This window comes from Numenius arquata, chromosome 3, assembly GCF_964106895.1.
Source record: "Numenius arquata chromosome 3, bNumArq3.hap1.1, whole genome shotgun sequence".
NCBI lineage: Eukaryota > Metazoa > Chordata > Aves > Charadriiformes > Scolopacidae > Numenius > Numenius arquata.
This window is the reverse complement of record NC_133578.1, coordinates 43,499,872-43,515,635: the sequence shown is the minus strand read 5'-3', so window position 1 is coordinate 43,515,635 and position 15,764 is coordinate 43,499,872. Positions and strand designations below refer to the sequence as shown.

At 44.0% G+C, this 15,764-nt stretch overlaps 1 protein-coding gene across 2 annotated transcripts in view; it reads left to right on the top strand.

Moving 5' to 3' along the window:
• Positions 1-14,266, top strand: part of NDUFA10 (NADH:ubiquinone oxidoreductase subunit A10) — a 42,827-nt gene extending 28,561 nt beyond the window's left edge. For both annotated transcript variants that reach the window (XM_074144763.1, XM_074144764.1), the window contains exon 10: positions 12,240-14,266. In XM_074144763.1, coding sequence (XP_074000864.1) covers positions 12,240-12,308 — 69 coding nt within the window. In that variant the 3' untranslated portion in view covers positions 12,309-14,266. The remainder of the gene's footprint in view (positions 1-12,239) is intronic.
• Positions 14,267-15,764: the final 1,498 nt, after the last annotated feature.

Below are 15,764 nucleotides of genomic sequence, written 5' to 3'. Positions count from 1 at the left end.
AACTTTTCCTTGTGGGAAATGCGTGCTTTTAAAGTTGGTGTAATGATGTTTACCACATAAGTACAATGATTTGCGTAGGGGACTTTTTTGGCAATCCTATAACTAGTTGTAAATCCTTGATCCTAGCAATAGGGAGCTAACTGCTGTGCTTTTCAGAGTTGCATGCACACTATTCATGCTGCCTAATAATGGTGGTTTTCAGGGATTCACAAATTCCAGGCAGAAGCTGTTTATTGTTCAAAATATTCATTAGTCAGAAGCAACCAAGAAGGAGGAGGAAAGTCTTCAGAGTCCTCAAGACTTTAGTATGTGTGCCTTTCTGCAAAATAATGAGGTAGCCACATACAGCTCTGACTACTAGAAACTAGCTTTTTTTATGTATGTCCTCTGATTATTCTTTTTTTTTTCTGTCAGTGTTCTTTTCACATGTGAGGAGGTGGCTTTCTGCTTCCTCCTCTTACCATAAAGTCGTCTGGCAGGGTTCAGCCGTTCTGTTCAGGCATTCATAAACTTCTAAAGATGCTGTTCTGGCAAGGGAAAAGTAACCTTTTAGTCAGGTTCTGAAGATCAGAGATAAGCACGTTCATTTTTAAGTGAAGCAACATTATTTTAGGAACTGTCAGACTAGTAAAGACTTGACTACTCTCTTAACAACTGCTGTATCTCTCTGCTTGCTTTCAGCTGCGTGCAGTCCCCGCAGATAATGCTCCAGACTCCATGTGCGCCCTGCAAAGCTGGAGCACTTAGGCAGATGTGTTTGCAGAGAAGATGAAAACAAATGGTTCTGTTTAATGGAATCAGTGTATTTACATAATGTACTTATGTACTTCACACTCCTGAATGCTGTTGGCAAGTCCTGCTGAATCTCCTAGAGGTGATGAAAAAAGGCTTCTTTTACGTGCACGCTCTTTTCTGTATACATAAAAGTGCAGCTGTCTTAAGATCCATATTCAAGTCATCACCTACCTCGTTACCTCTAAAAACAAAGCTGGGGAACTTTAAAATAGTTTTTGCCGCCTCTCCCTTCACTTCAGCTCAAAAGGAAATGATTGGTATTTCATTGATACAAACCTTGTGCTTAAAAATATGAACAAATTGGCAGGCTTGCTTATCACAAGGTGTTCCAGAGCCTGGAGTCTAGTCCTTTCTGGTGTTCAATTCGGGCATTAGAGTGGAGAATTCCTTCGCTAGAACAGGTGAAAGCAAAATGGTTAAAACCTGGTCTCCTTTCTCATGTCATCAGCCCTAGCAGAAAGCATTTGTGCTAGCCTCCTCACCCTGGTTCATGTAACCCAGCTCCTCTCTTTGTCCAGTGGCTTGACCCAACACCTTTAAACACAAGTCTAAGAAACCCTGATGGAGAAGCAGCCTATTTTCAGTAGTATGCTAAAAAGTGTGGCTTGCGTCTCATGCTCTAGGATTTGTTTGGGTATTTTTTTTCCCCCATCCTTTCTTCGGTGTGTAAGATTGCACAGTGGGAGGGGGATCCTATCTTCTTTATAGTGTGCTGAGACTTAAGTGTACGTGCTGGTATGTATATGAAAGAAAATAAACAAATGCTTGGGCACACAGATTCTTCTTCAGACAAAACAGGCCTATGCACCTAGAAGTTCCTTTTGTACTAGGGCAGTCCCATATCAAAATGTTACATCTCTTGTTAGTCTAACTTACAGAATCAGAAAAAAAGGAAGTCAGGGATGTGTACCTTACCCTTGAAGCACACAATGTGTGATGAATTCTTTGAAGGATTTATCCACACTTTTGAACTATCTTCAAAGACACTTCCTATGCCTACATGACTTCCAGCTCCAGTGAGTGCATGTGCCCATGTGTAAGGCTTTCTTAGATCAGTTTTAGTTGTCATCTTTCAATCTGAAGTGTCCTTTTGCTGTTGCATTGAAATGGAGAGCCACATGCTTCCCTTCCTTCCTTTACCCTCCTATTGCTTTTTCCACCCTGCACTGGCTGTTCGCTGATCCTGGCACACTTCAGCCTCCATCCCCTCGCTCCTTTCCTGGGTGTTCTCATTATCCTCCTTCAAACCATCTAATTGTGTGATGTGCTTTTATGTAGCACGTGTGCCGTATTCACCATGTGAAGAAAGCAGAGGCTTAGTTGGCAGTAGTATTGATTCTGCTTTGTCCATCCTTGTCAGTCAGCTCCATATTAAGTAGAGATAAAATGAGTGGATCAGATTTTTCTGCCTAACATGTAACTCATCAAGAAAGCAAATAAATATACCACTGAAGGATAAGAGAAAGCCCTCGTTTTTCTTTTTCCCACCCTTCTTCATTGGTGGAAGACTGCTTTTGGAATACAGGGCCATGAGGCAAGGAAAGCTAGTAGCTGGGTGTTTGACTGGCTCAGCTACAAGGTACAACCTGGCTCCCGTAACTCTCCGTTCAGCTTGCTAACCTAGGGATTTATTTTTCTTTTTATTTCTGGACTAGTTTTAGGCTAGATTGCCAAACAGAACAGTTTGCTGGGGTTAGGTGAACCCTGGAGCTGTGGAAGGGAAGTTGCAGCAATGTGTGGCTGGGGTGGGCTGGCTGCCTTTCTACAGCTCCAGCAGCTGCACCAGCTCAGCTGCCTTGTTGAGCTCAATCTTTATATCCTACTCCTCATCCTCCTCCCTTCTGCCCCAGGACCTGGGAGTGTGTGGCTGGCAGTGCCCTGCAGTCTTGCATGGCAGCAGACTGGAGGAGAGGAGAGTCCCACACTTTTTTCCCAGGCTTTTTATTACCTCCCTTTCATAAGGATACAACTTTAGGAGGGGAAATCCTCAAGCGTGTGATGTCTGCCATGCCTCCAATTCTGTAGGTAGTTTCAGGGAAATAGGCGTAACCCAGCAAGCTTTTGAGTGATGGGAAGGTGAGCCTGTGACACTAGTCAGCTCTCAGCCTTACAACTCAAAAATAAGAGTATTGTAAGGGCATGTGTTTATAATGTGAAGATCAGAACTAGCCCAAAAGGGAGAACATTGAGGGAATACTTTCTCCAGGTTTGATGTGGCCCAAGGTGCATGTGAAATGCAGCCCTGACTCTTCTTGGCAGCCTGGAGACTTCAAGGCAACCTTGGCAAGCCCCTGTTGCAAGGGGCTGAAGATACTGCTGGCAGACAGAGGGCTTAGGAAGTCCTGTTGCTTTCCCATCTCCTCTGAGAGTGCAGAGCCCTCCTGGCTTACACACAAATCTCCCATTTAAAATACCCCAAACTACAAAAGAAATACTTGAGCTTTCAAGAAGCCTGAGTCTGGATCAAAACCAGGGAGTGTTTGTGTCGAAATTTGGTACATTTTTTAATGTGGTGATACTGAATGGCAGGGTCCTTACCATGTTGGCCTCTGGCTGCAGATTTTGGGTTACAAGAAAAGCTACAGGCTACTAAAAAACTTCTTTGACCGATTATACTTACATGCACAGAGGACATTGCCTGTGCATACATATAAAGTACAACTGCGGCAATAAGCCTTATCTAAGCTGTTAATTGTATTCCATAGTACTCTTGCCTTTGCAGAAGTAGGGAGGTTGGGATATCTTGTTCTCCATGTTTGTGATAGTATCAAAGACAGCTGCTATGGTAACAATCTTCTGTTTTCTTTCTGCTGCCATTTTTTCTTGGCTTGATGAAGTTTTCATTTATTTTTTTTACGATCAAGGTCTCCCTTCCTAATTTTTATTTTAATGGATATGTTTGACAGCTATAATGCCTAGCCCTGTCTGCTCTTGAGTCCAGGAACGAATGAAAACAGACACACGATAAATTAGGAAAGGCTGAATTTAAGGGGTTTTTTTCTGTTTTATCTCTGCAAAAGTATTTTTAGCCCTTTCTAAAGAAACAAGATGTTGCCTAGCTAAATATCAGTAAGACAGGAAGAACCTGAAAAATAACAAAAACCTAGGAATGATGAAGTTGTTCCTGAAGAGTGCCTGGAAAGAGGTGGGAATATGCATGTGATCTGCTTATCTTCCAGTCTCCTGCACTCCTCCACTCTTGCCAATGTACAGGGGAAGTGTGAGTAGTTTGTTCAGCCCCTCTTCTGCTTTAGAAATGTGTACCTTCTTGACCCTGCTTCCCTTGAAAAATTTCATGGGCAGTTGGCGTGGATATATATCCCAGATACAGGGGGGAAGGGACCTGAGAGTCCTCGGAACTATCTCAAATCTTGGTCTTCGTACTTGCACCTGTTTTGTTTTACATGACAAACCATGCTTTCCCAGGCACGGGTGCCTGTGTAAATCAAAAATACAGTAAAATCCCACTGGCATTAAAGTAATCTATTTCAAACTTGAGTCTGCTGCTGAGCCCTATAAAACAAAACATTATTTTTTTTTAGGAGCACATCCTCCCCCTCCTATACTCCTCTCAATCCCATACCATGTAGGAATGTGATTCCCAGGGTGTAGACCTCTATTAAATAAATAAAAATAATAAAAACCCTGGGAAAATAGTTCAGAAGAAAGATCTTTTGTCAGCAATTAAGTGAAGTGGAGGAAAGTTGCAAGTGAGCTGCTCCCACTCCACTCTTCTGCATCTCCAGGGAAACTTCTTTTAAAAAATTGTCCAGCCCTCAGGGGACAGTTTCATCCTGTTATCTTATATCAAAAATCACGCTGTAGATCAGGGAAAGGTTCTGGCAAATCTGTAAGAAGGATACTTGCATCTATTTCTGACTCTCCCCTGCTTTTATTTTCAGGAGTAACATCTCCATGAATCTTAAACTGTGTCAGTTTGAGATGTTTAACTGTGCAGGTGTGGTGGTACAATTTTGGCTGGGATGGCATTCGTATGTTATTTTCCTTGTTTCCGATAGCATTTTTCTGCTGAAACGTGCCTTTGGGCTTTTTAATGTAGAACAGGCATTGCTAAGACCCGCTGCTACTTTGGGTAACGTAACATAAGGAAAGCTGTTATAAGAGGCTTTTTGCATTTTACCTGTCCAGTTAGAAAAGCAAGTCTACGCTTAGGATAACACTTTATCCTTGGATATAGTTACTTGGCTTTTTCCTGTGGTGGATTTACACTTTGTAGTGGATAACTGGCATTTCTAACCTGTTCTTTGCTGAGAAAAACTAAAGTAGGTTTTGTTCTGCCGCTATGGAGAATAGTCACTAGGACAAGTAGGCACTATGGAAAAGAGCTGCAGCAAAATATTTAGTCGTACTAAATTCTTGGTTGTCCTGCAAAAGCAAGGCTAGAGATATGCATTAGATTCTTTATGGTGTCTGTAGTTTAAGTTGCAAGTCACATTAATTTTTACAAAATCAGATTCCTGCTTGAACTCAGTTATATTGTTTGAAATAAAAAAAAAAAATAATACTTGAGCTTTAAAGAAATATTCTGTGTCTGTCTTATGGATGCTTCTCTTTCCAAAAGAGTTATAGTATCTTGTCTGTCTTTTTAATGAATGAATGAAGGGTAGGACAACATTAATTGAGCAACTGCAGCAAATTGGAATTCTTTTAACCTCAATTCACTAAAGCCTTTGAGTACTCTTGTTACTTGGGCTATAGTGAATGTTAACAGCACTAAGGATTTTGTTAGAGTAAAGAATGGCAGGAGTCGAGCTGTAAACAAACATCTATCTATGCCAATCCTTTGGAAACCAAACCGCATACACCTTGATGTATGCTTGGGGGGTATTACCCCTCCCTCTCCTCTTTTATCTGATGATATGGAACATAGGAACCAAACCCTTTCAGGATACAGCCAGTATATGAAGCTACATGTTCCTAGATTCTCTCAGATTTTAGCTGTGTGCTGACAACAAACATTGACAATAAACTTCTGGAAGTCAGGATTTCTACTGGAAAAAGCAGGAGTCTTCTCTAACAGCAGTGATGGAAGGTGCTATTATTATGCTTGTTATAAACAGCCACTAAATGAAAATGTTTGGATATTGATGAATGGGCCCCTGCCTGCAGAGTAATGACTCTGTTTTTAAGTGCTCTTTGATCAGCACTGCTCAAAACATGCTATTTATAGGTCTATATTTTAGCTGTGAAGCCCAGCTATTAGTAGAAAGCAGCACAGAAGTAGAAGGGAAGAAAACGGTCATTCTTTTTGCTCCTGAAATCTTGGAAAACAAGACAGACTCTGATATATGTAGACCTTTTCAGATTGTTAAAACTCTCCAGAGCTCTACCTGTACATGTCTGGGTTGAAATTATTGTGAGGAGCTATGAAATGCAGCTGCAGTGTATAGCAAACAGCTGGCTGAAGCTGTTTGTTGCTATTCTGCAGCCGATACCACTTTATAGGGCTTTTCATCATGTTTATAGTTTTGAGACACTTCTGTGGCAGAGTTCTTAATTTAACTGATGAGATGATCCTGTTTTCATCTTTTTACTGATGCTCTTGTTAAAGTTGAGCAGTTTCATTCTTTTGAGCTGGCTCTACCTTTGGGTACAGCTCATTTCATTAGTTTCAAGCTCTGTGTGGTGGATTTTATCACATGCTTCTTGAAATAATCCTTGCTTGATCCAGCTTGAAGTTCTGCACAGTGTAATGCAGCAGACTAAGACTTGATTCTGTCTTAGCCATTTCCATGGAGTGGAAAAATCTGTTACTTGGCGGTAATCTCACAGGAGCTTGCATTTACCTCCTGCTGCAGGGACATGTGAGCTGTTGGGCTTCTCTGGTGGGATCTCTGATTCCCTTTGCTTGGCCAATGCTGCTTCAGTCATAAGCTCTTGAGGGCAGAGATTTAATTCTGGTGTTGCGAAGTCTGTCTAGATAGCTTCTAATAACAACATGGCTTTTCTTACTTTTCCTGGGAAAGAGGTTCAGCTTTGGTGTGATGGTCAATTGCTTTCTCTGTCGCTTGGTGCTGGACAAATCTGTTGGTGGCTCCACAGGTCTCTTTGGGCTGATGTTGGTGAAGGACCTAAGAAGATCTAAAGGGATTTATTTGATTCTGTATGCTACTCTTTTTTCTTGCCTGTTGAAATGTCTTGTTAATAATGAATCGTGTGTAATAGGATGCACTACTATTATTTTTAATGTGGCCGTTAAATCACACCTTTTCTTTGGTCTTACTCAAATGTGATTTGAAGGTAACACATGTGTAGTGTTCCTTTGAATGTGCCAGCCACTTGCAAATGATGTGGCCTTGCTGAGTTTACACTGCAGTTCTGACTGGGAAACGTACTCGTAATGCACAAGGCTCGTGGAAAATGCAGGTCTTTTCCAAGTGCTTGCCTGGTTTCCCATTGACACCCACTGAATTTTTTTCAACAGCAGTATCTTTCAGCAGTGAGTCCTTCAAGCCATTGGCTTTGCTTGATGGCACCATGTTGTACTGGAAGAGACAGCGAATATTCAGTCCCTCTGTTATCCCAGCTACTGGCAAGTTGTGTAGTTATATATATACAAGCTCTATGTAAATTGTCCTGTCTCCCATCATCTCTTTTCTAGGCTGGACAGTTTATCTTTTCTGGCTGCGATACCAGAAACCTCAGGGCTGGCCCCATATTTGTATCCCTGCCCTTGTTCTGGTTAAGCAGCTGTGGGCACAACAGGCTGGGAACTTCAGCTGGGTGCAGTTTGGAGCCCCAACTTAACCACTTATCTCCAAAAGGAGCACATCTTGCTATCTGCCCTGCATCCCCAGATGTTCCTTGGTGCTCCCACGACTGTTCTTTGCAGTGGTCTGGTTCTGACTGAGCCTGCAGTGTCACCGAAAACTAACTCAGCCAGAAGGATTGAATAGCTTCTTACTGGGCGAGGGCGTTGATGGAACTTGTGGAATGATCCAACAAAGCTGCAGAGCTGGCTTGGATTGTGCAGAGAGATGAGAGAATGGGTACTATGGGGCCTCTTCTTGTTGGCATCATGCTGTTTGGTCCATTCAGCCACGCTGTGCAGCATCATTGCAACACTTTTTTGGCAGTTTTAATCCAGGCTCCTCCCGATGTTGAACAAATGCTTGTTCTGGTGGGAGGTGGGCATGCAAGGAGCTGGAGGGAGACAGGACAGCACAAGAACAGGAATGACTCCTGTTCCAGTATTTTTCCAAATGCTCAATAACTGCTAAAAGATCACCAGCTTCCTCTCCTCTGGGACAGACCTACTTTATTCCTAGTTGTGTACCTTTTTTGCTATAAATGTGGCTATAAACATGAGCTTTGAAGAGCCTGTTCTTGGGAAGTCGTCTGTGTTACCTGTACCTGGCGCAGATAGCGTGCAGAACAAAAATTCACATCCTTCTGCTTGCTATGTAATATTGTGATATTTTTTTATGTTTACTGTGCCTTCCTCTTCCCATTTTTGGGGCTATTTTGAAAGCCTGGCTGTAACAAATCCCAACACTCAACTGGTTTTGCCAAGGCCCACTGTGAACGATGGAGTATGGATGAATACTTATTATAAAATTCACTTTGATGTATTGCATGTGTTTAACCAAAGGCACATGGGGAATTTGTTTTGGACAATGAATTTGAACTCTGTTGGGATTGATATTGTATCTTTTAAAGAGGGCAGATTTACCCAGGAATGAAGCTGTAAGCTGTGTTTTCCCAGAGAGCTCCTGTTGCTTTAATAATCTAGTTATCTGGGAATCTCTTGAAGTATCAAAGGGCCAATTAGGTGCTGCCTGGAGAGGACCAGGGAGAGCTGGTTTTGTGCTAGAATTAATAGATACAGGCTGGTCACAGCAGGTCTGATGTTGTTGCTAGCTCACCACTGCAAATTTGCAGGGCAGAGATAGTAATAATTTATTTTCATCTTGCATCTCTTTGCGCAGCAGGAGTAACTCTTAACAGGACTGCATGGTTTCTCCTGATATTTAGACAAGACATTAAAGGCAACTTCAAATGAAGAACTTTAGAAAAACTGATCAAGAAGGGCTTGTAATGGCTTCTGACAAGGCGGGGTGGGGAATGTCTGATGAAGGAGGTAGAAGTCTTCTGTCAGCTTGATGTTTTAGGGAAAGAAGTGTCTTATTTTCTGACCTTCAAATAAAAAAATAAAAATAAAAAAAAAAAAAAGGAAAAAAGAAAAAGATACCACCCCCCCACCCCCCTTTCTCCAAAGCAACAGGCTTCATCCTGGATTAATTAGCTGGTTTTGTGGCCTGGGTATAGTTTTCATCAAGACTAGGTCTTGCTTCTCTCTGCAGGGGCAGCTCTCAAACAAGATACTCTTACAGTTTTTTGAAAGGAAAAAATCATGAGGACAAGTCAGGGTTACTGTGTGAAACCAGTGTTTGTGTGGAGATGAGCAGATGATCTGTGCTTAATTATTTGTAAAGGCTGCCAGTGGAGAGCTTATTTTTAAAGGAAGGGTTCTATTATAGCAGCTCTGCTTGCTTCAGACTTTCTCACAAAACTCATTTGCTTTTCATGGTGGTTTGCTTCTTGATTCCATTATTGTATCTCAAAGATGAACGCTGTGTTCTATCTATCTTTCATTCCTGGAGATAGGAGGAAAGGTTCTGGAGGTAGACTGCTTTTGGAGCTAGGACCTAACCATGTCTGGCACTTCAGGTCATGGTCACAGAATCACATGGGGTTGGAAGGGACCTCTGGAGATCATCTAGTCCAACGCCCTGCCAGAGCAGGTCCACCCAGAGCAGGTCCCACAGGAACAGGAACAAACCCCACAGGTGGGGTTTGAATGTCTCCAGAGAAGGAGACTCCACCACCTCCCTGGGCAGCCTCTTCCAGGGCTCTGCCACCCTCACAGGAAAGAAGTTCCTCCTCATGTTTAGGTGGAACTTCTTCTATTCAAGTTTGTGCCCATTTCCTCTTGTCCTGTCACCGGGCACCACTGAAAAAAGACCAGCCCCATCCTCTTGACACCCTCCCTTTGAGTATTTATAAGCATTGATCAGATTCCCCCTCAGTCTTCTCTTCTCCAGACTAAAAAGACCCAAGTCCCTCAGCCTCTCCTCATAAGAGAGATGCTCCAGGCCCCTCATCATCTTTGTAGCCCTCTGCTGTCCCCTCTCCAGCAGTTCCCTGTCCTTCTTGTACTGGGGAGCCCAGAACTGGACCCAGTGCTCCAGATGGGGCCTCCCCAGGGCAGAGCAGAGGGGCAGGATGACCTCTCTTGACCTGCTGGTCACACTCTTCCTGATGCACCCCAGGATGCCATTGGCCTTCTTGGCCACAAGGGTACATTGTTGGCTCATGGTCATCCTGTTGTCCACAAGGACTCCCAGGTCTTTCTCCTTAGAGGTGCTCTCCAGCAGGTCACCCCCAACCTGTCCTGCTGCAGGGGGTTATTTCTCCCCAGGTGCAGCACCCTACACTTGCCCTTGTTGAATTTCATCAGGTTCCTCTCTGCCCAACTCTCCAGCCTGTCCAGGTCTGTGGCAGCACAGCCTTCTGGTGTGTCAGCCACCCCTCCCAGTTTTGTATCGTCAGCAAACTTGCTGAGGGTACACTCCATCCCTTCATCCAGGTCATTGATGAATATATTGAAGGGGACTGGACCCAGTAATGACCCCTGGGGAACACCACTTGTTACGGACCTCCAACTGGATTCTGTGCCCCTAATCATGACCCTCTGAGCTCTGTCTTTCAGCCAGTTTTCAATCCACCTCACTGTCCATTCTTCTAATACACACTTCCTGAGCTTATCTGTGAGGATTCTGTGGGAGATGCTGTGGTTGGTGCTTTCCGAAGGGGACTGCTTTAATAACCTGAGATTCAGAGGTTGAAATGTATCTCCGTTTGTTTCCTCTGTAGGATCACTCAGTTCAGAGTCATTGCTAAAGCAGCTACTTCATGCACTGATCTGTTGCTGGCAGCTTTTGTTCCCATGGCTTAGTTATCTAGCAGGTACAGAGCCTGCTTTTATGTTTATTCAGGCTGAAACTGCACTAAAAATTTGTGCTGCTTTGGCAAAAGCAAGTTAGTAGGAGACTATTTTGGTGACAGCATTGTTGGTACACTTGTGGTCAATCTTCTGTCACACCGGGATGCTTTTGCAGCCCTGGTGGGTCTGCTTCACCTGGAGGAACGCTTTCCTCGCCTGCAGAGAGAGCACATATGCCGTGTAGGGGGAGTTTACTGTTTTAACCCGTACTGGCAGTCTTTCTCTTGTAGTCCTGGGTCTGTGATCCCTTAAAATGGCCTCTTCTTAAACAGTCTCATTTCCCAGATCTTTAAGGTAGAACGGCTTGGCCGCTGAATTTGTGTGTCTGTAATGTTGCCGAAGTGCTCCTGCACATGGCAGCAGGCTGAGAGGGCCAGGCTTGGCTTTTTATCCCGACGCACCATCTGCACAGCTGCGCGTGTCCTTTTCCTCCTGAACCCTGTGGAAAGCTTGGGTTGTAGGACGTCTGTTTGGCCGGTTAGATGGACTCTACCAGGAAGGGGGTTGTTTGCTTCAGTTTCCCGTATCTTTTCACAGACTTGGAGGTAACAGGTCCTTATTTCTAGGTCTACATGCAACTCCTTGAGCTCCCAAATGACAAGGTTTTGTTCAGACTACTGCTATTTGCCTCCATTTCCTGTCATCTCAGTTACAATTTGCTTTCCTGGTGAGGGTGCAGACCCTCCAGCTTTCCTGGTGCATCTGATGTCCCCTTCCCAGCGCTCCAGTCCATCCAGCCTTTCCTTCTGCAGTGTGTTTCTCGGTTTGCTAGGCTGGAACAGCTCCTCACGTGATCCTCTTGTGACCTGTACAACTAGCCCAAGCTCTTGAGATGCTGTCAGAAGGAAAGGCTTCCCACTGCAGTCCCCAGCCCTCTACCAGTTTGCGTACACAAGTTGGCATGAAGTTCAACTCCTGAAGGCTAAATATACAATTTCATTTGAATGGTTTAACTTAATGTAGTAATTAACTCAGTATTTCATACGTGAAATATTTCATGTATTTAATAACGTGTTCCTATTTTGGCATGAGATTCTGCTGACTGATTCAATTCTTCTACTACCTGCTATGATTAGAGGGGTCATCTCTTACAAAAACTGGGAACCGGGGTGTGTAGGAGAGAAGAATTGGATGAATCCAGGTGGAATGTGCTTTTGTGTTGTTGACATATTGCCCTATTTTTTATATACATTATGACAGTGTTTTTTGTCAAACCCCCCCAGCTGCACAGCTCAAGTTTTTCAGAGGGACTGACTTTTCTACAAGTGCTAATCGTTATATCGAGCAAATATCTATTATATATATTGTTCATGTTGCACTTCCGCAGATACCATGAGGCACTTCATAAATAATCTAAAAAATTTCCAGAAAGAGTGAGAAGAGAAATATTTATGACTGAACTTTCTGCTTTCCCTAGCTTCCTGGTCGCAATTTTAGGCAAGGCTGCAATGCTGATGTTGGTGACAAGTGGATCTGGCTGAAATGAGATCTGCGTCCCCTTGGAGCCCTAACTACGAGGGACCATGGAACTTGAGTGAAGAAGAAACTGAATTCAGCATGCCTGCTCCGCATCGGTTGTGTAGTTGCAAAGGAATGCTGGTTAAATAATCTTCCGGCTACAGTATAACAGAATAGACTCCTAGAAGGGAAATCACTTTATTCTGGTTTGTTCTTCCCTGATGAATTCAGGGTGCTTTGTCTTGGATGTTTGATAGTCAGCGTGTGATAGCAAGGTGATCTGCTATTACAGGGGTAGACTTAAGATCGATGCTGAACTTTCTCTTCATCAAGACCATGGCATATTATACAGGATTGTTCTTGTTTTGCTGAATCAAGAGAAATTAAACCTGTATCCTTCTGGCTCTCACAAAGTTCACTTCTTGCTCTGTTGTGCATGGTGTCTTATTGGTTTCATTAGAAATGTGCACATACTAAAAAACCATGGTTGCATCATATTCTGAAAGCCTCTTGCTGGACATCGCCATCAAAGCAGGCAAGCATAAAAAAGTTCATTGAGAGAAGGAAATAAGTCTTGATCTCAATTTAAATAGCAAGATGTCTGTGTGTAAAAGTATTTAAAAAAAAAAAAGCTTCAAAATAATGGTCAGCAACTGTACTCTTAACTTTTTCCTTTGAATGGCCGCTATAGATCAAAATGTTTGTTGGGTATAAAAGACAAACGTAATTATTATTTTTGCAAGTCCCTGAAAGTCCAAGTTGGAGTTCTTTTTAAAGAAATTATTCATTTGGTATTAGTTAGTCACAGAAATGAGGCACCTTGGCATCGGTTCAAGCAACGCTATCCAGATTTAGTCTGCAGTAATTCTGCATTTCCAGCAAGGGGCTAACCACTCCAGTTACTCAGTGGAAGTGCTGCCAGGCATTCAGGGCAATGCCTTTGAGTTAAGCAGCCAAGGTGTGCCCATGCCCCTTCCCATATCAAAACTTGTATGGAAAGACTCCTTCAACAAGAGCCTTGGGGGCCTGCTTAGATACTGAAATAAATGAGCAGTGGGGATGGAAATGTAGTTCTTCTCACAGATCTCTTAGCTCTTTGTTTCCATGTTTTACGGCCTTAGAGTTTCATCTCTGGTCGCAAAAGGACTGACTCTGCTTTGCTGCCACTGTGCCCACCCTATGCTAATGCAGCTGGTGGCTTCACAGTGACAAGCAAGTGCTGGGGTGTGAGGCCAGCACCGTGCCTTGGACTTCTGTGAAAATGCAGCAGAACTTGTGTAGTCAGTCCTGTGAGGCTGTGCATTTTTGTGAACTTTGCAAGATCTGTGTGTGTTTTCAGCCTTCCAGAGGCTGGTTATTGGGGCACTGGAGCGATACGTGTTGCAGCTGGGCAGCGTGCTCCCTTGTCCCATGGCTTCCTCGGAAGGTCTGTCTGAAGTGCGCTCGTGCCTGAGGTCCTGCCAGCCTGAGCCCCTCTTGTCTTCTCCTATGCAATGGGATCCTAAGCAGTTAGGGTTAGCTTTTCTTTACCTGCCCAAGCAGTTAGTAACGCATGTGGAGATGAAAAGAATATCTGCTGTGGCTTTAGGTTCCCTTTGGAGTAGTCCAGACCCATTTCTACAGGTGTCCTCCATCTCAGTATTGCTGTGTCCTACAGGTGCTGTGCTTCGCTTGGCGGTGTGCATGCAACCTGATGTTGGATCTCCTAGAAAGGCTTTTCGTGCTGTGTGTGGTGCTGGTGAAGCTGTTGTGTTCAACTTTGCTGTGGTGGGGCACAGTGGGGTGCAGAGCATTTCTAAGATACTTCCCTGCCTGCTCCAGTAGCGCACTGAGAACTGAGCTTTGGATGTAAAGGAGTTTCATTCCAGTCAGGAAAAGCAGTGTTGGCTTCTATGGCAAGCAGTGCGGTGTGACAAAATGTATGTTGAGCCTACTTTTTTTATCCTGATTTTAACTGTGCTTTAAAAGTAAAACTGCTTATAAACTAAATCTGTGAAATAACTTTCTCTCCCCTTGCTGTAGGAAGGAGCATTAGCTGTGTTTTTTCTTTTCCCTCCTTCCCACTCCCAGTGCCTCAAAAAAACATCTCTTAGCAAACCAGCTGTAAAGTTTTTGGATTTTAAAAACACTGCTGTGCCCGTTGGATGAATTTATCTCCAATTCGTCATTAGATTGGAAAAGATAAAATGGCTCGAGTCCTCTCCACGCTTCCGTGTAGAGTGTGGAGATGCGCATGTGATATCGTCTGCAGTCTGTCCTCTGATGCCGAGTTCCTGTTGCCTCTGGTAGTGCATGGGGAAGCTGCCTCTTGCCCGTCACGTCCCATGCGTGATTCTGCCTGCTTTACAAAGGCAGATTCCCTGGGAATGGTGGTGTTTCACTTATGGACATTGGGCACATTTTATGGGCAGAACCACTGGCTTTCCCTATGTCTGCAGTGAGTGCAGCAGTCTAGTGACTGACTCTTCCTTAGGTTCACTTTTCAGTTACAGAGGGAGGGTGAAAGGAAAGAGGAGGTGGGTGGGAATGGGTCCTGCCAACCAAAACGAAGTCTTGACATGCCGCAGCCTCAGATGAGGTTGTGAAGATTGCTTCTTGGCCTCAGGAACCTGTGAATTCCTGCCAGCACCTTGTCCCACTCTGAAAACTCGGCTTACCGCATTTCAGATTTGGTCTCTTATCCATCCCCCTCTGGCCTTTGCTGTGGTCGACTGGTGCATGTTTGTGCTTTCCCAAGATGTCCATTAGCAGCTTCCTTGTCAGCTAGGGGACAGCTGAAATGGTTCGGGGTGTGACACGGTCAGCCTCTCTGCTGAAGGTACTTGCATGTGTGTCAGACTCCTTGTGCTTTGCACTTCAGCTTGAGGTATCGACTCCTCACCTCCCCATGCCCACCTTGTGCTCTTCAGCAGTGACATTTGGCCCAGGGCTACAATTAAGAGATCCAGTGAGTTTCTTCTTCCCCTTCCTCCTTCAAAGTGTAACTTTCATGTCTTAATAGCAGTGAGGTTTGGATATTAACCATGCTGCTTCAGTTCTGTGAAAAAAGTGTGCTGCTGCAGCGAGGGAGAGGATGTCACTGCTGTGCCCTCACCACGAGCAAAGCGAATGCTTTCTGTTCCGCCTGCTGAGCAAGTGTAATTTAGGTGCACAACAAATTCCAGCTGGCTTCGAATGCTGTTTACAAAAGACAAAATGCTGTTTACAAAATGAATCGCTTGTGCAAAAATTAATGGAAGCAAGCAGAGCAGAGGGGAGGTGGGATGGCACACTGCACCCTGACACGCTGCTCTCCAGAAATGTGCCTGCTCGGATTTAGTGTAAGCTGAGCATTTATGGAGAACCTCAAAAACCATCTGCATTCAAGGAAGTCTTGGAGATAAGGAGGTCCAAGGGCTGATGAAAAGGATTGACTCTTCCATGTGTTCCTGGCCTTCTGTTGACTTGCATGTGATCTTGTGCAACCTTCTCAGAGGTGCATAGG